At 46.8% G+C, this 22,558-nt stretch overlaps 1 protein-coding gene and 1 pseudogene across 1 annotated transcript; both read left to right on the top strand.

Annotated features, from left to right (window-relative positions):
* The first annotated feature begins 8,383 nt into the window (after positions 1 to 8,383).
* On the top strand, positions 8,384 to 11,128 carry LOC119275240 (UDP-glycosyltransferase 73C3-like). The gene is made up of 2 exons (XM_037556043.1): positions 8,384 to 8,935; positions 9,365 to 11,128. Exons 1-2 carry the CDS (start codon positions 8,442 to 8,444, stop codon positions 10,362 to 10,364), a joined length of 1,494 nt encoding a protein of 497 aa, XP_037411940.1. The 5' UTR covers positions 8,384 to 8,441; the 3' UTR covers positions 10,365 to 11,128.
* A 419-nt stretch (positions 11,129 to 11,547) lies between these two features.
* Positions 11,548 to 14,550, top strand: LOC119275238 (annotated as a pseudogene).
* The last annotated feature ends 8,008 nt before the right edge of the window (positions 14,551 to 22,558 follow it).

Here is a 22,558-nt window from a genome sequence, read left to right as displayed (position 1 = left end):
TGTACATGAACAACGTGAACATGATTTGCGTCTTGGCGGTCTTCTACAAGAAGGTGATACCTGAGTCGAAAGTGGAGAACTACCTTGTTGATCTGCCGATATTCAACCCACCTTTACCACTGTGATTATTGTTTGGATATTAGGCTTGGTAGTTAATATAATTTCTTGTACATTGAACAACCAACCACTGCTTGGTCTGTTTCATTACATATTCTTGTTTGGATACAGATAATTAAATGATGGAAAGGATTGCAAGAGGATAAATGAGATAGCAGCTGGTGTGTGTGTGTGAGAGAGAGAGCAAAATGAATTTTCTCGTTGAATCACGGCCGTGTGGGCCTGTGTGACTAGGATCACGTGCCAAGGAGGCAACGAACTCCATCGATCAGTTGGCACCCACGATTCAATGAACGGACTGGCCGGGGAGCCCGGCCCGGAGCACGTGCCAGCGAACAAACCTCTGCTCTCCCTTGTGCGATGCAGAACATCTTCAAGAATTACTGCAGAGATTTCTTGAAGTGCATTGACAAATCGAAAACCGCGTAGGGCATGAACAATTGAGCATTTGTGGACACTCCATGGACAATAAATTGGACCATTATTTGAGATTTCAAGCATATGTTTTGTTTACTCTAATCAATTGGACCATATACAGTTTCAAATTTGAATTTGTACTTGAATTTTGAATCTAATTTCATACATTGTGCATTTTAAATAATGTTTGATTATTTGAATCTGAATCTAAAAATATCATTATTTTAATTATTATGTTGATAGAATGGCCAATGTGTATGCAGTTTATGTGCAAGTTTAAAGAAAAATCAATTTTGGGGGAGATTTATTGGGGACTGTTAGAACGTGCATCCCCAATAACCAGAAAAGTGTTATTGGAGCCCTATAGCACCTTTGTGTGCAGGTCCAGTGCGCCACCGGAGCAGCAGGCTATGGCATCAGGAGCGCGGCGATGAGGACCTGCTCATCGTACCCGATGCTCCGATGGGCTTGACCACCACCTGCACTGCGCTACTGATCCTCGTTCGGCACCACCGCGTCTGTGGGTGAAGGCACGGTTCATGGCGGCTATGCGAGGAGGACAGCAGTGGTGAGCTCACCGCCATGATCCCAATGACGAGTTGGACCGCCGTTAGCGCCACCAGCTCTTCCTCCTCACCGCTCCGGGAGCCGGCCATCTGTGTGGCGCCGAAGCTGTCGTCGTGCGCTTGGGTCGTTCCAGTGGCTGTTCGCGGCGGCGTCCACGTATCCCTCATCGCACTGGATCCGGATGGCGGCGGCGGGAGTCGCTTCCATGGACGGTGACGAGCACGACGTGGGCGGAAGCACGCAGTGGGCACTCGGGTGGCAGCCGTGGCGCGGCCGCGGAGCAGCTCGGGTCGCGCTGCTCAAGGGGGCAGCAGCGCCGTCTCCGCTGCCCACAGAGAAGCGCAGGTGGTGGGTGGCCTCGGGCGTGTGCTGGGGCGAGTCGTCGGTGAGAAGCAGCAGCAGAGTATGCGTCGGTGGCAAGCAACACGGCGGCAACCCATGGCGGCGGGTGCATGCGGGCAGGAGAGAGGTGCAGCAGGGAAGGAGAGCAGGTGGACAAGGATGGATAAGACCGTGACAGGTGGGCCCTCCTTCTAGTTAACAATGAATACCGTTTATGTTGACCATATAGTGCCACATGGACCTGACCAGTGGGCCCCAGCTGTCAGAAATCAGATTAATTTGGCCTAGAACAATCATCAGTGTTAATTGAGAAATTTAACAAGAAAAGAGGTGGATCTTTGGGGCGCTCAAGAAATGTGGTGGCAATTCTGGATGAGAACTTCAAATGTGGTGGTTTTTTGCAATTCACTCTTTTTTGTGAGCTGTTGGAGATGCTCTTAAGCAATCTACTTCTTTTTGTTTTGATCCTACGAGAGCCCCTACAGCCTGAAAAGTCCATCTGAACCACGGTCACTATGAGCCATTTTTTTCAAGTTAAATAAAAAAGTTTATGACTCAAAAAATTCGGAAATTTTTTGTACATGCACATCTAGAAGTGTAGTATAGTTGTGCGAGATTTCATCAATATACGCGCTTGTATGTGAGATATAAAAAAAATACAAATACATGAAAAAATGGACTGTTCAAAAAATGGGTTTGCTTTTTTGAAATATCCTCTCTTCATACATACTCCCTCCATTCTTGAAAGAGTGTACTTTCAACTTTGTTGGAGGGTCAAACTATCTCAAAGTTTGACCAAGTTTGTGCAAAAATATGTCAATGCTTGTGAAATCAAACAGGTACATGACAAAAATATATTTTATCATAATGAATCTAATGCTACTAATTTGATGGCATAAATGTTGGTCTATTATTGTATAAATACAGTCAAACATAAATTTTTTTGACTTTACAACAAAGTTGGAAGTACACTCTTTCAAGAACGGAGGGAGTATGAAGCCATATGATTTGTTAGTTTTCTGGTAGATATGCAAACATGGCTGGAGTTTTAACAGTCTCAACAATAGCGGGTGGCGATAAAAGCAAGGGTGCATTTTACGAAAAAGGGTTTTCTCCCGCTTTATATTATAAAGCAACGGCACCAAGCATCCAACAACATCCAACAACAATCCAGGTTTAAGTTCAAGAAAAGGTAGAGGGAAGAAAAGTTAACAAGTGTGGCTGGGGGTACAACATAACAAGCCCCAAACAAAGAAGAGACATCTAGATGCTAATCCGGCTCGGGGGTGGTGGTGGGGGTGGCGGCGCCAACGCGGATGCAGTGGAGCGAAGACCAGTGATGATTGCGTCAATGGCATCTTGGTCGCGCCGCTTGCTAAGCGGTCTCCATAGCTGTAAGAAGCCACACATTTTGTAGATTGCGTCAGTTACACGGCAAGGAATGACGCGTTCGATGACTAATTTATTGCGGCTGTTCCAAAGGGTCCACGCAAGGGTGCCCATGGCAACCCAAAGGGAGGCATGCCTAGAATAGGGGAGACTAAGGATCTCCCCGAACATATCCGGGAGATTGTCATGGCATCAATTTCCTCCAACCACTTCCGAGAAGCAGCTCCAAAGGAATCGAGCTGCCGGGCAACGGAAGAAAATATGATTGGAGTCTTCCGGGACACCACATATAGGGCAAAGCCCGTCTCCAAGGCCGTTACGCTTGCGCACCTCCGTACCCGAAGGTAGGCGGCCACGAACCCACTGCCAAAGGAAGATACAAATCTTCATTGGTAGTTTAATCTCCCATATCACCGTGAGTTCGGTAGGACCGGGAGTGGCCACAATGGCCCGATATAAGGACTTCTTGGAGAACATGCCACTTGGCTCGAGGTGCCATGAAAGGGCGTCAGGTTGGAGGGAGGGGGGGTGCAAGGCGATGCACTCAAGTAGTTCCTCCCACTGCGCCTGTTCAATGGCCCCAAAAGTGCGACGGAAGGCTATAGAGCCTAGGTCATCTAAAGCAGCCCCCGTCGTAAGCTGTGGGCGAGTGCAGATCGAGAATAAAGCACGAAACCGTTCCGCGAACGGTCGGGCTCCGGACCATCGATTCATGCAGAATAGGGTATTGGACCCCCGACCCCACACTAATCGAGGTTCCAATACGTAATATCAGCATCAATTGGACAACCGATTGCCAAAACCGGGATCCTCCCATTGTAGAGGCGAAGGCCAGAAGTTGTCCACGCAAATATTTTGCGCGGATAATAGTCAGCCAAAGTCCACCGTCACCCATTTCAATGCGCCATAGCCACTTAGATAGAAGTGCAATATTCATCTGTTTAGATGAAATTACCCCAAGGCCTCCATGGCCTTTGGGCTTGCAGATCTCAGACCATCACACCATGTGATACTTCTGTCTATCACCCTCCCCGGCCCAATAGAGTCGGAATAGGTATTTAGCAATTTCGTGATGGAGGGATTCATGCAGGCTATAGAATCCCATAATGCATAGAATCCCATAATGCACATCAGGAGGCAATCTCATGATAGGTATTTAGCAAGGGTGCATTTTTGGTTTAGGTAATGCATGATTCATCAGCACATGAATTATTATTTCAAAATATCTGAGGACACTTTAGTGTACAGATTATTCAGCATGCACTTCACGGTCACAGTCAGCCCCATACATACATACATACATACATACATACATAGGATGGATCAGGATGAGTGTATGAACATATCCCTGCTGCTGCTGCTGCTGCATCATATAGAATACTCATGGGCAATGGAGTGAAGCTACAAAACAGGAGTGGAGAAGCTACGGCTTTTCCCGTATCCGAATGGTCCCTTCCACACAACCTGTAACATTACACCCATGTTGCTCATCCGCAACTTGTGCATCACGCCCATGTCGCTCTGGCTCCGGCTCCGCTCAGCCGTGTATATAAGCACAGATGGGTCGGGTCGGGTCAAGTCGAGTAGGCGATGAGCTGCCGTGCTACGTCTACGTGCTCTGGATGATTACCGCAAGTCCTCGGCCTCGTCAGCAGCTCAAGCTCGAGTTTTCTTCATGAGTTAAAAGCACTGGGAGTCCTACAACTTGCGTTGAATGTGATGGTTTGGTCCTAGAACTTGCATTTTGACCCTACCCAGTCCTTGAACTTGCATCAAATGTGCAAATTTGGTCCTGACCAATCACAGAGCGACATGTTAATTCAGGTGTTTTCGTGTCCAGCGGGTAGATTCAAACCAAAGGCAAGGGCCTCTTTGCAAAATGCCGCGCGCTGACCAGGTCGGCACCCACGCGTCCACATGTCGCTCTTGCACAGCCGTGTCCGTAACCTCCAGATCTTCCGGCACAATTCCCAGCGTGCGCAGGAGCACATTCTCCGTAGGTGTGGCTCTTGGCGTGTTCTGCGGAGCCGATTTCTTGGTTGCCCGAGTGGTTCTTTTGGGAGTGAATGGTTTTGCCTCAAGCCGTAAGGTAGAAGCCTGGACTTCCTTGAGAATTGGCGGTGCAAGCTTCTTCACAATGCATGAGCAGAAGGCCTTGAGCTTCGCGTACATTTCCACCTCCTTAGATGTCAGTCCATTGGCTGGGTCGTTGGCCACCACCATCTCCATGCACGTCTCCTTGGCGCCCACTTGCACATGCCTCTCAGCAGGCGTCTCTATTTCTGCATGCACATCCGATGTCGCGGCAACGTGAACGGAGTCACATGCAAAGCTTGCATGAATCCCATCAGGGTGGGGCCCGACCGGCGCGTGGCTAACCGCAGGCTGCATGGCCTCCGCAGCCAGGGCCACGCCAGGTGGCACCAGCGCATGCTCCTCCAACGCGTTGTCAAGCCTTGGATCTGCTGCAACCTGCCTATCCACAAGCGGCGCGCCCAACTCCTGATTGGGCGGATCCCCCCGCGGCATCACCTGCTGATTTTCTGCGCCGATCGATCGCTCAGTTGATTCTCTTCGTTGGGATCCCAGCTCCCCCGCTACGATTGCCATCGGCTCAGGGATTGGCCCCACCTTTTCCAAGGCAACAGGAATCTCTAATTTCTAACAATATCGGTGCTACAACCGAACGGTCGATGTAGCTAGAGTTCCAGAGGTTAACTGCCTCAAGACAGTCGGATTTCAGTCGCACGTGCATGTAGCCTCGAAGCTTCTCGAAGATGATGCCCTCACGCAAGGAGAGTACTTCAGCAATGAATGGATCTGTAACCCCCAAATGGCGTTTGCACCATGCGCCCAAGAAAGCCGAGGGAGAGCGGGCTACACCCCCCATGCCGGCGTTGCCAGCATCGTGATTGATCACCGCGTCCATGTTGATCTTTACACAGTCATCTTCAGGGGGACGCCATCCGTGACCCGGCAGCGTATGAAGCTCTGTCGGGGAATGTCCAGCAGTGCCAGGTCTTCGCGAATGCGTCTAACCGAGGCCGCTGGATCAATGATCTCCTGGTCATGTGTCCTCCTATTGTGAGACATCCAGATAGCCCACATGACGGTAATAATTGTTGCACGATCATTTTCTGAGAAGCGGGTCTCACAGAGAATATCACGTGCCCAGGTGCTAGGATGGAGCCGAGGCAGGTTGATGTCAAAGAGCAATCTCGCCTCTTCCCAGAACCGTTTTGCATGAGAGCAATGAACAAGCGCATGCATTAAGTCCTCATCCATGGCAAGGCACAACTTGCATAGTCTTGTGTCTTTGATGTGACTGTGCTGCAGGGTAGATTCATTCGGAATGATCCCTCTGATTACCCTCGACCAGAACACTCTGAACTTTGAGCTTCCAAAGGCGACTCCACATCTGTTCCTCGTCCAATGATGGCCCCGCTACCTGCCCTTCTTCTAGAGCTAAACGCTCGTTCTGATTCACTAGAGCTCAGTAGGCTGTTTTAACGGAGTAGATGCCGGATCTCTCATATGCCCAAGCAAGAAAATCCCCTCCGCCGCCTTGACGGAGCGGGATATTGAGGATTGCATCTGCATTAGGTGCAATGAAAGTTGCTCGGATAAGGTCACGTTTCCAGGTCCAGTTCTCCGAGTCGATTAGGTCACTGACCAAAGTGACCGTTGTTGATGGTGGCCTGAACAACGGCCTCATCGATATGGTCGATGGGATCCAACGATCATCCCATACAGATGTAGAAACTCCATCGCCGATGCGCTTGACGAGGCCGGCACTGAGAGCCGCGCGTCCCGCAATGATAGCCCTCCAGATAGCTGATGAAGATTTTGGCGATGGAGCTTGTATAAAATCATAGTCTGGGAAGTATCTTCCCTTCATTACTCTCGTGCACAGAGCGTCAGGGTTTGAAAAGAATCATTACTTGGATATGTAGTTACAGTGATCGGGCCAACCGATAAATATGCAGAGCCAAACTAGTACCGCCATAGTTGTGTACTGTTAACCTACATGTTTATCTTCAAGATGTTAGTTTATTTTTGAAAAACTTAAACTGCTAACCACGAGAATACATGTTAATATGTTTTATTTTGTTCAACTTCATTTTACAGGTGGCGAAGTGCTCTTTTATGGAGAGCATTCTTTACAACTGCTGTTGTTGCTGTCGTGTTGAGGACTCTGATTGAGTTCTGTCGCAGTGGAAAGTGTGGTCTCTTTGGGCAAGGTGGATTAATTACGTTTGATCTCAGTTCAACTGTTGCAACCTATAGTAGTCCGGATCTACTTGCAATAATTCTCCTTGGAATAATTGGTGGTATATTCGGAGGCCTCTTCAACTTTCTCTTGGATAAAACTCTTCGTATTTACAGTATTATCAATGAGTAAGTACCAAGGATGAATTGTAATAAATGTGATTGCATAAATTTTCTATTTTTGATACCTAGTTTATGATGTGATATCATCTGACGTTCTTCATCTGCCCGCGGGAGAGGTGCTCCATCCAAGATCCTCCTCACTATAATAGTATCAGTTATCACATCAATGTGCTCCTATGGCCTCCCTTGGTTTGCTTCATGGACTCAATGCCCTGAAGATGCCGTGGAGCAATGTCCTACCCTTGGCCGCTCTGGCAATTATAAGAACTTCCAGTGCCCACCAGGGTATTACAATGGTATGGCATCACCTTTCTTCAATACAAACGATGATGCCATACCCATACGCAATCTTTTCAGCACTGGGACAGCGACTGAGGGGGTGTTTGGTTCAGGGACTTTTTAGTCCCAGAGACTAGAAAAAGTCCCTAAAAAGTCCCTAGGAACCAAACGGGAGGGACTTTTTCTAAAGGACTAGAAAAAAACTCTACTGGAGAGTCTTTTTTGATTAGTCCCTTGGACTAGAAAAAGTCCTAGGACTTCTGAACCAAACACCCCCTGAGTACCACATGTCTAGTCTTTTCATCTTCTTGTTCGCAATCTATTGCCTTGGACTTGTGACTTACGGAATTGCGGTCCCATCTGATCTCTTCATCCCTGTTATCCTTGCTGGAGCCACATACGGTCGAATAATGGGAGGCCTCTGCATTCAACATACTCCCTCCGTTCCAAAATATAGCGCGTCCTCGGTTTCCGTGCTTCAACTTTGACCATTAATTTAATCAACAAGACCGACTGCGGCGGGCGAAAAAATTATACCAATGAATTCGTATTCAAAAAAAGTTTTTAATTATATAATTTTTGATCCCGCCGCAGTCGGTCTCGTGGGTTAAATTTATGGTCAAAGTTGAACCTCGAAAAGCGTGGACGCGCTATATTTTGGAACGGAGGGAGTATGAAATATGTCAGTAACAGTGAAGAAGATTCTCATCCACATGGCTGACCAGGAGTCCATGACTGACGTGAGAGCACGCGTCACTAGTAAGAGGTGACCAAGTTGAAACGCTGCTGCTGCGCTGCGCCCATTCGCTCGTCAGCTCGTCAGCTCAACTTAGGAAGATATAGCACCAGGTGCTGCTGTAGGTTGCCACTGCACCGCTTCCAAGTCCTCCCAGCTTGACCAACTCCACTAGCACTTTCGCTGCCACAGCCGACCAGCCATGACCCTCTCCCGCAGCGGCGATGGCCAGAGCGGCTCCGCGAGGGCGCACTTCGTGCTGGTACCGATGATGGCTCAGGGCCATACCATTCCCATGACCGACATGGCATGCCTGCTGGCAGAGCATGGCGCGCAGGTCAGCTTCATCACCACGCCGGTCAACGCCGCTAGGTTGGAAGGCTTCGCCGCTGAGGTGGAGGCGGCGGGCCTGGCGGTTCAGCTCGTGGAGATCCACTTCCCGAGTGTAGAGTTCGGCCTACCAGATGGGTGCGAGAACCTCGACATGATCCAATCAAAGAATTTGTTCTTTAACTTCATGAAGGCATGTGCCGCGCTGCATGAGCCGCTCATGGCGTACCTCCGTGAGCAGCAGCGCTCGCCTCCTAGCTGCATCATATCTGACATGGCGCACTGGTGGACCGGTGACATCGCAAGGGAGCTCGGCATCCCGAGGCTCACCTTTAGTGGCTTTTGTGGCTTTTCGTCCCTTGTCAGGTACTCCCTCCGTTCGGAATTATTTGTCGCAGAAATAGATGTATCTAGATGTATTTTAGTTCTAGATACATCCATTTTTGAGACAAGTAATTCCGAACGAAGGGAGTACAACATAAAGAGGCAAACCTTGTGAGTACTGGACATATTTTTGCTGCTATGATTAGGTATTTTACTTCAATAGTACAGGACAGCTTACGAGTATAAATTCCTTCCAGAAAAGAAGAAAGCATACATAGATAATAGAGTACACAAGATAATAAAATCGACGTGTGTGCTACCTTACGTAATGAAACATGTAATTCAAACTACATAAGGAAGTATAGAAAATAAGAATTTTCATCAGATATTTGTTACGCCAGTTACAGCTGGTTGATGTGTCAACGATGTCTGCACTTCAACGTATTTTAAACAACTAATATCATCTTGCAGGTACATCATTTTTCACAACAATGTATTGGAGCATGTCACAGATGACAATGAGCTCATCACGATCCCGGGGTTCCCTACACCGCTAGAGTTGACGAAGGCTAAGTTGCCTGGTGGAACCCTTTGTGTTCCGGGTATGGAGCAAATCCGTGAGAAGATGTTTGAGGAGGAGCTGAGATGCGATGGTGAGATCACTAATAGCTTCAAAGAGCTCGAGACATTGTACATTGAATCCTATGAGCAGATAACAAGGAAGAAGGTCTGGACGATCGGGCCAATGTGCCTCTGCCACCGAAACAGCAACAGAACGGCCGCAAGAGGAAACAAGGCGTCAATGGATGAGGCACAGTGCTTGCAATGGCTTGATTCAAGGAAGCCAGGCTCAGTGATCTTTGTGAGTTTTGGAAGCCTCGCTTGCACTACACCTCGACAACTTGTTGAACTGGGACTGGGACTTGAAGCCCCCAAGAAACCGTTTGTTTGGGTGATTAAAGCAGGAGCTAAGCTTCCAGAAGTCGAGGAATGGCTCGCAGATGGGTTCGAGGAGCGCGTCAAAGACAGAGGTCTGATCATAAGGGGCTGGGCGACACAGGTGATGATCCTGTGGCACCAAGCCATTGGAGGATTTGTGACACACTGTGGGTGGAACTCAACAATAGAGGGCATCTGTGCAGGTGTGCCCATGATCACATGGCCACACTTTGCAGAGCAGTTTCTGAATGAGAAGCTGGTGGTGGATGTGCTGAAACTTGGGGTAGAGGTTGGAGTGCAAGGAGTTACACAGTGGGGAAGTGAACAACAAGAGGTTATGGTTACCAGAGATGCTGTTGAGACAGCAGTGAACACCCTGATGGGTGAAGGGGAGGCTACAGAGGAGTTGAGAATGAGAGCAGAAGACTGCGCCATTAAGGCAAGGAGGGCTTTCGACGAGGAAGGTTCTTCTTACAACAACGTAAGGCTGTTAATTCAAGAAACGGGAAACAAGACGAATGCATGTGGTTGATAGAGATTACGTAAGCTCGCTTTTTCGGTGTAAACATGAAGTGAAACATCCTAGAGTACATATATCATCATATAGAATTTTGTACCAGGCTCACAGGTGATTATATAGAGATTATAGATGATCCAAATGAAGGGAATATCAATTATCCTCTCTATTATGTACGCTCTTTCATGGCAGTCCACATAACAACTACACAGTCTGCTATTCTAGATGGTTACGCTCTCCCTTGCATTTTGCTACCGCTGCACGACTAGCCACGGTTCGTGGAGGCGTAGGACAATGACTCCGAGCAACTAGGGAGGGGCGCCGCCGTACACCGGACACTGCACTGTTGCATTACACCAGGCACTGTACATGGCCTAATAACAGACCTTGCTTCATTGCTAATCGCTGCGGTCTTGTATTAAATCCTTTTTTTAGGGGTATTAAATTCTTTCTAGATATGGAGTTTATTAGGTCTGTGTGCATGAAGCAAAATGAAAACAAGGAGCCTCGGTCGTACCTCTTTGCGTCAGGAAGCCACTGTGTTCATTAGGATGCATTGCGTCGCTCCAGAAATGGACTCATATTTTCCATATCACTGGGAGATCCTTTTAGCTTCTCACCAACAAAACCCTGAAAGGATACAGACAAGAAAATTCCACCCACTACCACAGACCCACATTACACTGAATGACCGAATCTCCACACAGAAAATAATGCACTATCATATTATATCGGCTGGCTCGGCCTTCCACAGCCTTGAGAGTTAAGTAGTGTGCATATACGACAAGTCAGCATCAGACATGAGGATCATCCAAATCCTGTAAAAATGACTCCCCTTTGAGCGTGACAGGCGGTAGCTGTGGTTAATCTGAGCCCTCGATGTCTGATCCGATGGCCTGGATTCTGATGATTCAGAACTTAACAAGATTCATCCACATGGCTGACTTCACAAGTCCATGACTGACGTGAGAGCATGCGTCACTAGCAAGAGGTCACCAATTTGATATGCTGTTGCATCGTCAGCTCATCATCTTTCCTTAGGAAGACATAGCACCAGGTGCTATATGCATAGACTATAGTTGCCATTGCGACCATTATCAGATTGTGCCCAACACATCGTGCTATCTTGCCGGTGTCACTGTCTTCCCAGTTTGACTGACTCCACCACCAGTCCTTTTCCTACAATAGCCGATCAGCCATGACCTTCACCGGCAGCGGTGATGGCCACAGCGGCTCCGCGAGGGCGCACTTTGTGCTGGTACCGATGTTGGCGCAGGGGCACACAATCCCCATGACCGACATGGCGCGCCTGCTGGCAGAGCACGGCGCGCAGGTTAGCTTCATCACCACACCAGTGAATGCCTCCAGGTTGGCAGGCTTTGCAGCCGATGTGGAGGCGGCGGGCCTGGCAGTACGGCTCGTGGAGCTCCATTTCCCGAGTGCCGAGTTCGGCCTACCGGACGGGTGCGAGAACCTGGACATGATCCAATCCATAGATCTGCTCTCCAACTTATGCCATCGCTGCGCTTCAGGAGCCGCTCAAGGCATACCTCCATGAGCAGCAGCGCTCGCCTCCGAGCTGCATCATATCTGACCTGATTCACTGGTGGACTGGTGACATCGCAAGGGAGCTTGGTATCCCGAGGCTGACCTTTAGTGGCTTTTGTGGCTTCTCGTCCCTCATCAGGTACAATCATAATAAGAGGCAAATCTTGTGAGTAACTAATTTGTACTATGCATATTATTGCTGCTACAATTCAGTGCTTTACTTCATCAGTGGACGGAAAACTAGTGTAAATTGGCTCCAGAGAGAAGAAAGCATTGAACATATAAAAGACTACACCTGAAAGGAAAAAGAATTATCTGAGTACTAGTTTGTGTGATGAAATATGTAATTTACACTGCATAAGGAATCACAGACAGCAAAGGTTTTCATGAGCAAGTTTTTAGGCCAGCTATATCTGGTTGACGTTTGTCGAAGAAGTCTGCTCTTATACGTATTTGAAACAACTACAACCATCTTGCAGGTACATCAGTTATCACAACAATGTATTTCAAAATGTCAAAGACGAAAATGAGCTCATCACAATCACAGGGTTCCCTATGCCACTAGAGCTGACAAAGGCTAAATGCCCTGGAAATTTTTGTATTCCTGGTATGGAGCAAATCCGTAAGAAGTTCCTTGAAGAGGAGCTGAAAAGTGATGGTGAGGTAATTAACAGCTTCCAGGAGCTGGAGACATTGTACATTGAATCCTTTGAGCAGACGACAAAGAAGAAGGTCTGGGCGGTCGGACCAATGTGCCTCTGCCACCGAGACAACAACACTATGGCCGCAAGAGGAAACAAGGCGTCAATGGATGAAGCACAGTGCTTGCAATGGCTTGATTCAATGAAGCCAGGCTCAGTGGTCTTTGTCAGCTTTGGCAGCCTCGCTTGCACTACACCTCAACAGCCTGTTGAGTTGGGACTGGGACTTGAAACCTCCAGGAAACCGTTTATTTGGGTGATCAAAGCAGGAGCTAAGCTTCCAGAAGTTGAGGAATGGCTCGCAGATGAGTTCGAGGAGTGTGTCAAAAATAGAGGCATGGTCATAAGGGGTTGGGCACCACAGCTCATGATCCTGCAGCACCAAGCCGTTGGAGGATTCGTGACGCACTGCGGGTGGAACTCAACAGTAGAGGGCATCTGTGCAGGTGTGCCCATGATCACATGGCCGCACTTTGAGGAGCAGTTTTTGAATGAGAAGCTGCTGGTGGATGTGCTGAAAATCGGAATGGAGGTTGGAGTGAAAGGAGTTACACAGTGGGGAAGTGAAAACCAGGAGGTTATGGTTACAAGAGATGAGGTGCAGAAAGCTGTGAACACCCTGATGGATGAGGGGGCGGCTGCAGAAGAGATGAGGGTGAGAGCAAAAGACTGCGCCATTAAAGCAAGGAGGGCTTTCGATGAGGGAGGTTCTTCGTATGACAACATAAGGCTATTAATTCAAGAAATGGAAATCAAGACGAATGCATTTGGTTCAGTGGTTGATACAGATGGTAATAAGCTCTCTTTTTTGGTGTAAACATAAAGTAAAAGAGCCTATAGCATATTTATCGTTATAAAGGATTTCTTTTACAAATAACCGGTAGCCTGTATCAGGATCACTGTCTATTCTGTTGCGCGGGTTTCATATTTTTGGGGAAAGGGGATATCCCCGGCCTCTGCATCATACTGATCCACACAGCCATATTTATTAAAAACAATTCAGAAGTTCAGTAGTTTCATAATGATTACACAGTCTGCTTCTCCAAATGGCATGCTCTCCTTTTCATTTTGCTACCACTTACTCATCAGAGTTGATAAGAGTTCAGAAAGGAGAAAAATGAAATAAAATGTATGCACATTATCAAAACTGAGACTAAAAGCAAGCTATGATTCAAGGTGAATAATCCAAAAGAAGGTAAGGAAGTGAAACCCACATAAAGCACATATGAATTTAGAAACTTATGTTTGACTTAGCAGTGTGACAAACATGAAATCTCAAGGATCTCTCCATACTAAAAAGAGGTTCAAGGTTACCTAAAATAAGGTTGTCTTGTACTGTTTACATGAGAAGTAAATGAAGGATCAAACTCAAGACTAGTGAGCAAATCTATTGTTTTAAACGTGCTGGTTGATGCTCCTAGTTGCCAAAATCAATCTAATCCTGCACTTTAGTCTTTTAAACGGATAAAAGTATGTACTCAGTAAAATAAAAAGAGCTTATGGTACAAATAACCTGTTGTCATTAGAAAGAACCTACATATCATTGGAAATAATTTTATTTTACAAATAACCCGTTGCTTGTATTAGGCTCACTGGTGGGGCCATGATTGTTTAGAGATTAAATGAGGGTCCAAAGACAGCAATATCAATTGTCTATGCTGTTGTGCAGGTTTCATGGCAGTCAACATAATGATTACACAGTCTTCTTCTGCAGATGTTATGCTCTCCTTTTCATTTTGCTAGCACTTGCTCATCAGAGTTAAATATGGGTCAGAAAGGGGGGGAAATGAAATAAACTGTATGCACATTATCAAACTGAAACTAAAATTAAGAGATGATTCGAGGTGAATAATTCAAAGGAAGAGAAGGAAATGGAACCCACATAACGTGCATATGACATTAAAATCTTATGTTTGACTTAGTAGTGTGGCAAACATGAAATTTCAAGGATCTCTCCATACTAGAAGAGATAAGGATCACCTAAAACAAGGTTGTCTTGTACAGTACAGTTTATATGACAAGTAGCTAAAGAGTCAAAGCTCAAGACCAGTGAGCAAATCTATTGTTTTGAACGTGCTGGCTGACGCTCCTAGTTGCCAAAATCAATCTAAACCTGCACTTTCGTCTTCTAAACGGATAAAAGTATGTAGGAGTATTTATCTAGCAACTGGGGGCACAAAGAGGAGTGCATAAGTTCAAAGAAACCATGGTGTAATAGATTGTTTCATAGGAAGTGTCAAGATTTACTGAGCAATTATGAACAGGTATGGTCAAATGTTCTATATTCAAAGTAGGATAGTGCGTTGAGTTCCTTACAAAGTCAAATATGAACTAGGCAATGGGAAAGATGTAGACTGAAGGAAATAGACCAAACCTGGTTTCACTATGCACCGATGAGCGATGACTGTCACTTCATCTGGAGCATTCTGTAAAACATATGGATATCCTCCTCACCGTAAGGACCAGCGAGCTTTGGCAAGTGGGCGTTGAGGTTGAGCTCTAGCCCAAACTTAGCCACGACGTGCGCATGAACGGCGTCCCCGGCAGCCCGCTCCATGGCGCGCGCATTGAGCAACGGCGCGCGTAGGGCCTGGCTCCGCGCGCCAGGATGCCCACGTACACCCGCAACAGCATCCTCGGCGCCAGCAGCCACCGCCGCGAGGCGCCCCGGCGAGGAATTTCATCGAACGGGCCACGGGCGCGCAGCATGTGTTTGCTAGCCTTCCGCACGCGCTCCTCGCCGCGAGATTGTCGCATCAACATTAACCGCGGGTAGTTGCAGTGATGCGCAGGGAACGGGTCGGCAGAGTAGTCCAGGCGGTGGCGCCCGGCGAGCGTCTGATCCACGAGCGACGGCGGTGGCGAACTGTCAGCCCACAGGCGATTGGCCAAGGAAGGAGAGGGGGAGAGAGGGAGGGGAGGGCGACGCCGGCACGGTGGAGCGGGAGGGAAGCCTGTCGCTGGACGTGGGCTCGTCGCAAGCTGCGCTGCGGCAGTCCGGCCGGCAACCGCCGGCTTTTGGTCGCGGCAAGCAGGCTCGCGTTCGTCCCCTGTTTTTCCTTCTTTTTGCAAGAATCTCCCCTGTTTTTAGCTGATGATGATGAGATCAGGAGTGAAAAAGATGGCGAAGCTTTTTCTTTTTCCTTTTCATGGGAAGGTCATTGGCTAGCTTTCAGACATCGTCCACTGGATCCGATCCAAGTCATCCAACCATTCGGCCTTGACATCCCTCACTGTTTTCGCTAGGATCGTACTCCCTCAATCTTAAAATAAGTGTCTCAAATTTTATACTCCCTCAATCTCAAAATATAAAGTTGAGACTATTATTTTATTAGGATGGAGGAAGTATATGAGTGATATAAAAACTACGTTCTGGTAACTGTATAACAGCATCCAACTATCACACACACCTCTCCAACTTGATCTTCGATGCAAAAAAGTAAATAAAAACTTGATCCGTCAATTACATGCGCCCCCAACCACGAGCATGATGCAACGAGGACTCTACTCGCGGATACGGCTTCATTCACCACCGCCAAGTACACAATAGCTATAGCAAGAGTCGCGACGATCGATTGGTATGGTTCTTGTGTATTGCAAGTCTCCAGCTCGACAAATCAGTATCGTGTATGGAGGGCTTCTACGCTACCATGCACAATCGTAACAGGAGTTTCTACTCACGCATACACTTCTCCAACTATCGCGCACCACTGCCAAGTACGCGCAAACAAGCCATAGCGAGCAAGAGTCTTTGCATCGTATTCTCTGTGATGTGAAGTCTCCAGACAATAGCTATTCAAGCATGCAACAAAGGCCTACAGATGCTACCGCACACGACCATCGATCGATCATGAGCCTCCAACTACCATGAACGAGCATCGACCGGGTTCACTAATGTGAAAGTTTCACATGATAACGCAAACTACCCTGCATCTCGCTGGGGCCTGACCACTCACCGTATACGGTCCAATGCGGAACTCACTCAAGGAATCACCAAAAGTTTCTCGTTCTCATTTCTATCATGATTTTTTACGCCATGGAAGGACCAAAGAACGTTATCTAGGTGATATCGGCCCGCCCAGGATGAAAATTCCAATTTCAATCATAATTATTTGTCATACAAGTATGTGGGCAACACATCCATGACAATACGTGTTTTCGTCAGTATTATTGTCATAGGAGTGTTACTCTCATGATAGAAAATGGCAAGGATGTGTTTTCTTGTAGTGGCCCCCAATGGCGCCCAGTTACCGTGAAGGAGGAGCCGACCTCCATGCCGTCCGAGCCACGTCCAATACTACCTCCAAGGTGGTGAAGGAAATATGCCCTAGAGGCAATAATAAAATTATCATTTATATTTCTTTATATCATGATAAATGTTTATTATTTATGCTAGAATTGTATTAACCGGAAACTTAGGACATGTGTGAATACATAGACAAAACATATTGTCCATAGTATGCCTCTACTTGACTAGCTCGTTAATCAAAAATAGTTAATGTTTCCTAACCATAGACATGTGTTGTCATTTGATGAACGAGATAACATCATTAGGAGAATGATGTGATGGACATGACCCATCCATTAGCTTAGCATTATGATCGTTACAGTTTCATTGCGACCGCTTTCTTTATGACTTATACATGTTCCTCAGACTATGAGATTATGCAACTCCCGAATATCGGAGGAACACTTTGTGTGCTATCAAACGTCACAACATAAATGGGTGATTATAAAGATGCTCTATAGGTGTCTCCGAAGGTGTTTGTTGGGTTGGCATAGATCGAGATTAGGATTTGTCACTCCGTGTTTCGGAGAGGTATCTCTGGGCCCTCTCGGTAATGCTCATCACTATAAGCCTTGCAAGCATTGTAACTAATGAGTTAGTTGCGGGATGAAGTATTACATAACGAGTAAAGAGACTTGCCGGCAACGAGATTGAAGTAGGTACGATGATACCGACGATCGAATCTCAGGCAAGTAACATACCGATGACAAAGGGAACAACGTATATTGTTATGCGGTTTGACCGGTAAAGATCTTCGTGGAATATGTGGGAGCCAATATGAGCATCCAGGTTCCGCTATTGGTTATTGACCGGAGATGTGTCTCGGTCATGTCTACATAGTTCTCGAACCGGTAGGGTCCGCACGCTTAACGTTCGATGACGATTTGTATTATGAGTTATGTGTTTTGATGACAGAAGTTTGTTCGGATTCCTGGATGAGATCACGGACATGACGAGGAGTCTCGAAATGATCGAGACGTAAAGATTGATATATTGGAAGGTTATATTCGGACATCGTAAAGGTTCCGAGTGATTCGGGTATTTTTCGGAGTACCGAAGAGTTACGGGAATTCAGCGGGAGAAGTAATGGGCCTTATTGGGCTTTAGTGGAGAGAGGGAAGAAGTGCCACGAGGTGGAGCACGCCTCTCCCCTGCCCAAACCAAATTGGACAAGGGGTGAGGGTGCGGCCCCCCTTTCCTTCTCCCTTTCCCTCCTTTCCTTCTTTCCTACTCCGAAAAGGAAAGGGAATCCTACTAGGACTTGGGAGTCCTAGTAGGACCCCCTACACTTGGCGCACCCCTAGAAGGGCCGGCCTCTCTCCCTCCCTCCTTTATATACGTGGGCAGGGGACACCCCAAAGACACACAAGTTGATCTTTTAGCCGTGTGCGGTGCCCCCCTCCACTGTTACACACCTCGGTCATATCGACGTAGTGCTTAGGCGATGCCCTGCACCGGTAACATCATGATCACCGTCGCCACGCCGTCGTGCTGACGAAACTCTCCCTCAGCCTTAGCTGGATCAAGAGTACGAGGTATGTCATCGAGCTGAACGTGTGCTGAAGGCGGTGGTGTCGTACGTTCGGTGCTTGGATCGGTTGGATCGTAAAGACGTTCGACTACATCAACCGCGTTATTGAAACGCTTCCGCTTTCGGTCTACGAGGGTATGTGGACACACTCTCCCCTCTCGTTGCTATGCATCTCCTAGATAGATTTTGCGTGATCGTAGGAAAACTTTTGAAATTACTGCGTTCCCCAACAGTGGCATCCGAGCCAGGTCTATGCGTAGATGTTATATGCACGAGTAGAACACAAGTGAGTTGTGGGCGATAATAGTCATACTGCTTACCACCAACGTCTTACTTTGATTCGGTGGTATTGTTGGATGAAGCGGCCCGGACCGACATACATGACCGCGTTCATGAGACTGGTTCTACCGACGTGCTTTTGCACAGAGGTGGTTGGCGGGTGACTGTTTCTCCAACTTTAGTTGAATCGAGTTTGACTACGACCGGTCCTTGTTGAAGGTTAAAACATCACACTTGACGAAAAATCGTTGTGGTTTTTGATGCGTAGGTAAGAACGGTTCTTGCTAGAAGCCTGTAGCAGCCACGTAAAACTTACAACAACAAAGTAGAGGACGTCTAACTTGTTTTTGCAGGGCTTGCTGTGATGTGATATGGTCAAGGCATGATGTGATATAAATTGTTGTATGAGATGATCATGTTTTGTAACAAAGTTATCGGCAACTGGCAGGAGCCATATGGTTGTCGCTTTATTGTATGCAATGCAATCGTCATGTAATTGTTTTACTTTATCACTAAGCGGTAGCGATGGTCGTAGTAACAATAGTTGGTGAGACGACAGCGATGCTACGATGGGGATCAAGGTGTCGCGCCGGTGACGATGGAGATCATGACGATGCTTCGGTGATGGAGATCTTGGGCACAAGATGATGATGGCCATATCATGTCACATATTTTGATTGCATGTGATGTTTATCTTTTATGCATCTTATTTTGCTTAGTACGGTGGTAGCATTATAAGATGATCCCTTACTAAATTTCAAGGTATAAGTGTTCTCCCTGAGTATGCACCGTTGCTACAGTTCATCGTGTCGAGACACCACGTGATTATCGGGTGTGATAAGCTCTACGTTCACATACAACGGGTGCAAGCCAGTTTTGCACACGCAGAATACTCGGATTAAACTTGACGAGCCTAGCATATGCGGATATGGCCTCGGAACAATGGAGACCGAAAGGTCGAGCGTGAATCATATAGTAGATATGATCAACATAGTGATGTTCACCATTGAAAACTACTCCATCTCACGTGATGATCGAACATGGTTTAGTTGATTTGGATCACGTGATCATTTAGATGACTAGAGGGATGTCTATCTAAGTGGGAGTTCTTAAGTAATATGATTAATTGAACTTTAATTTATCATGAACTTAGTCCTGATAGTATTTTGCAAATTATGTTGTAGATCAATAGCTCACGTTATAGCTTCCCTATGTTTTTGTATGTTCCTAGAGAAAACTAAGTTGAAAGATGATAGTAGCAATGATGCGGAGTGGGTCCATGATCTGAGGTGTATCCTCATTGCCGCACATAAGAATTATGTCCTTGATGCACCGCTAGGTGACAGACCTATTGCAGGAGCAGATGCAGACGTTATGAATGTTTGGCTAGCTCAATATGATGACTACTTGATAGTTTAGTGCATCATGCTTTACGGCTTAGAACCGGGACTTCAAAAACGTTTTTGAAACCTCATGGAGCATATGAGATGTTCCAAGAGCTGAAATCGGTATTTCAGACTCATGCCCGTGTTAAGAAGTATGAGACCTCTAACAAGCACTTTGCCTAAAATATGGAGGAGAATTGCTCAACTAGTGAGCATGTGCTCAGAATGTCTGGCTACTACAATCACTTGAATCAAGTGGGAGTTAATCTTCTAGATAAGATGGTGATTGACAGAGTTCTCTAGTCGCCATCACCAAGATACTCGAACTTCGTGATGAACTATAGTATGCAAGGGATGACGAAAACGATTCCCGAGCTCTTCGTGATACTAAAATCGACGAAGGTAGAAATCAAGAAAGAGCATCAAGTGTTGATGATTAAATAAGACCACTAGTTTCAATAAAAGGGCAAAGGGAAAGAAAAGGAACTTCAAGAAGAATGGCAAGCAAGTTGTCACTCCCGTGAAGAAGCCCAAAGCTGGACCTAAGCCTGAAACTGAGTGCTTCTACTGCAAAGGAAATGGTCACTGGAAGTGGAACTGCCCCAAATATTTGGCGGATAAAGAGGATGGCAAAGTGAACAAAGGTATATTTGATATACATATTATTGATGTGTACCTTACTAGTGCTCGTAGTAATCCGTTGGTATTTGGTACTGAAGGAAATATGCCCTAGAGGCAATAATAAAGTTAGTATTTATTTCCTTATTTCATGATAAATGTTTATTATTCATGCTAGAATTGTATTAGCTGGAAACATAATACATGTGTGAATACATAGACAAACATAGTGTCACTAGTATGCCTCTACCTGACTAGCTCGTGAATCAAAGATGGTTAAGTTTCCTAGCCATAAACATGAGTTGTCATTTGATTAATGGGATCACATTATTAGGAGAATGATTTGATTGACTTGACCCATTCCGTTAGCTTAGCACTTGATCGTTTAGTATGTTGCTATTGCTTTCTTCATGACTTATACATGTTCCTATAACTATGAGATTATGCAACTCCCATTTACCGGAGGAACACTTTGTGTGCTACCAAACGTCACACCATAACTGGGTGATTATAAAGGAGCTCTACAGGTGTCTCCGAAGGTACATGTTGGGTTGGCGTATTTTGAGATTAGATTTTGTCACTCCGATTGTCGGAGAGGTATCTCTGGGCCCTCTCGGTAATGCACATCACTATAAGCCTTGCAAGCAACGTAGCTAATGAGTTAGTTGCGGGATGATGCATTACATAACGAGTAAAGAGACTTGCCGGTAACGAGATTGAACTAGGTATTGAGATACCGACGATCGAATCTCGGGCAATTAACATACCGATGACAAAGGGAACAACGTATGTTGTTATGCGGTTTGACCGATAAAGATCTTCGTAGAATATGTGAGAGCCAATATGAGCATCCAGGTTCCGCTATTGGTTATTGACCGGAAATGTATCTCGGTCATGTCTACATAGTTCTCGAACCCGTAGGGTCCGCACACTTAAAGTTAGATGACGGTTATATTATGAGTTTATGTGTTTTGATGTACCGAAGGAGTTCGGAGTCCCGGATGAGATCGGGGACATAACGATGAGTCTCGAAATGGTCGATACGTAAAGATCGATATATTGGACGACTATATTCGAACTTCGGAAAGGTTCCGAGTGATTTGGGTATTTTTCGGAGTACCGGAGAGTTACGGGAATTCGCCGGAGAAGTATTGGGCCTTATTGGGCCATACGGGAAAGAGAGAGGGGCTGCCTAGGGCAGGCCGCGCCCCCCCCCCAAGGCCTAGTCCGAATTGGACTAGGGGGAGGGGCTGCGCCCCCTCCTTCCTTCCCTTCTCCCTTCCCCTTCCTTCTCTCCTATTCCTACTAGGAAAGGAGGAGTCCTACTCCCGGTGGGAGTAGGACTCCCCCCTTGGCGTGCCCTCCTCCTTGGCCGGCCGCCTTCCCCCTAGCTCCTTTATATACGGGGACAGGGGGGCACCCCATAGACACAACAATTGATCCTTGAGATCTATTAGCCGTGTGCGGTGCCCCCCTCCACCATAATCCACCTCGATAATATCATAGCGGTGCTTAGGCGAAGCCCTACATTGGTAGAACATCATCATCGTCACCACGCCGTCGTGCTGACGTAACTCTCCCTCAAAGCTCGGCTGGATCGGAGTTCGAGGGACGTCATCGAGCTGAAGTGTGCTGAACTCAGAGGTGCCGTACGTTCGATACTTGGGTCGGTCGTACCGTGAAGACGTACGACTACATCAACCGCATTGTTCTAACGCTTCTGCTTTCGGTCTACGAGTGTACGTGGACACACTCTCCCCTCTCGTTGCTATGCATCACCATGATCTTGCGTGTGTGTAGGATTCTTTTTTGAAATTACTACGTTCCCCAACAGTGGCATCCGAGCGTGGTTTTATGCA

The sequence above is a fragment of the Triticum dicoccoides genome, chromosome 3B, assembly GCF_002162155.2.
Source record: "Triticum dicoccoides isolate Atlit2015 ecotype Zavitan chromosome 3B, WEW_v2.0, whole genome shotgun sequence".
NCBI lineage: Eukaryota > Viridiplantae > Streptophyta > Magnoliopsida > Poales > Poaceae > Triticum > Triticum dicoccoides.
Note: the sequence above shows the minus strand (reverse complement) of the source record. Positions and strands in the feature narration are given on the sequence as shown.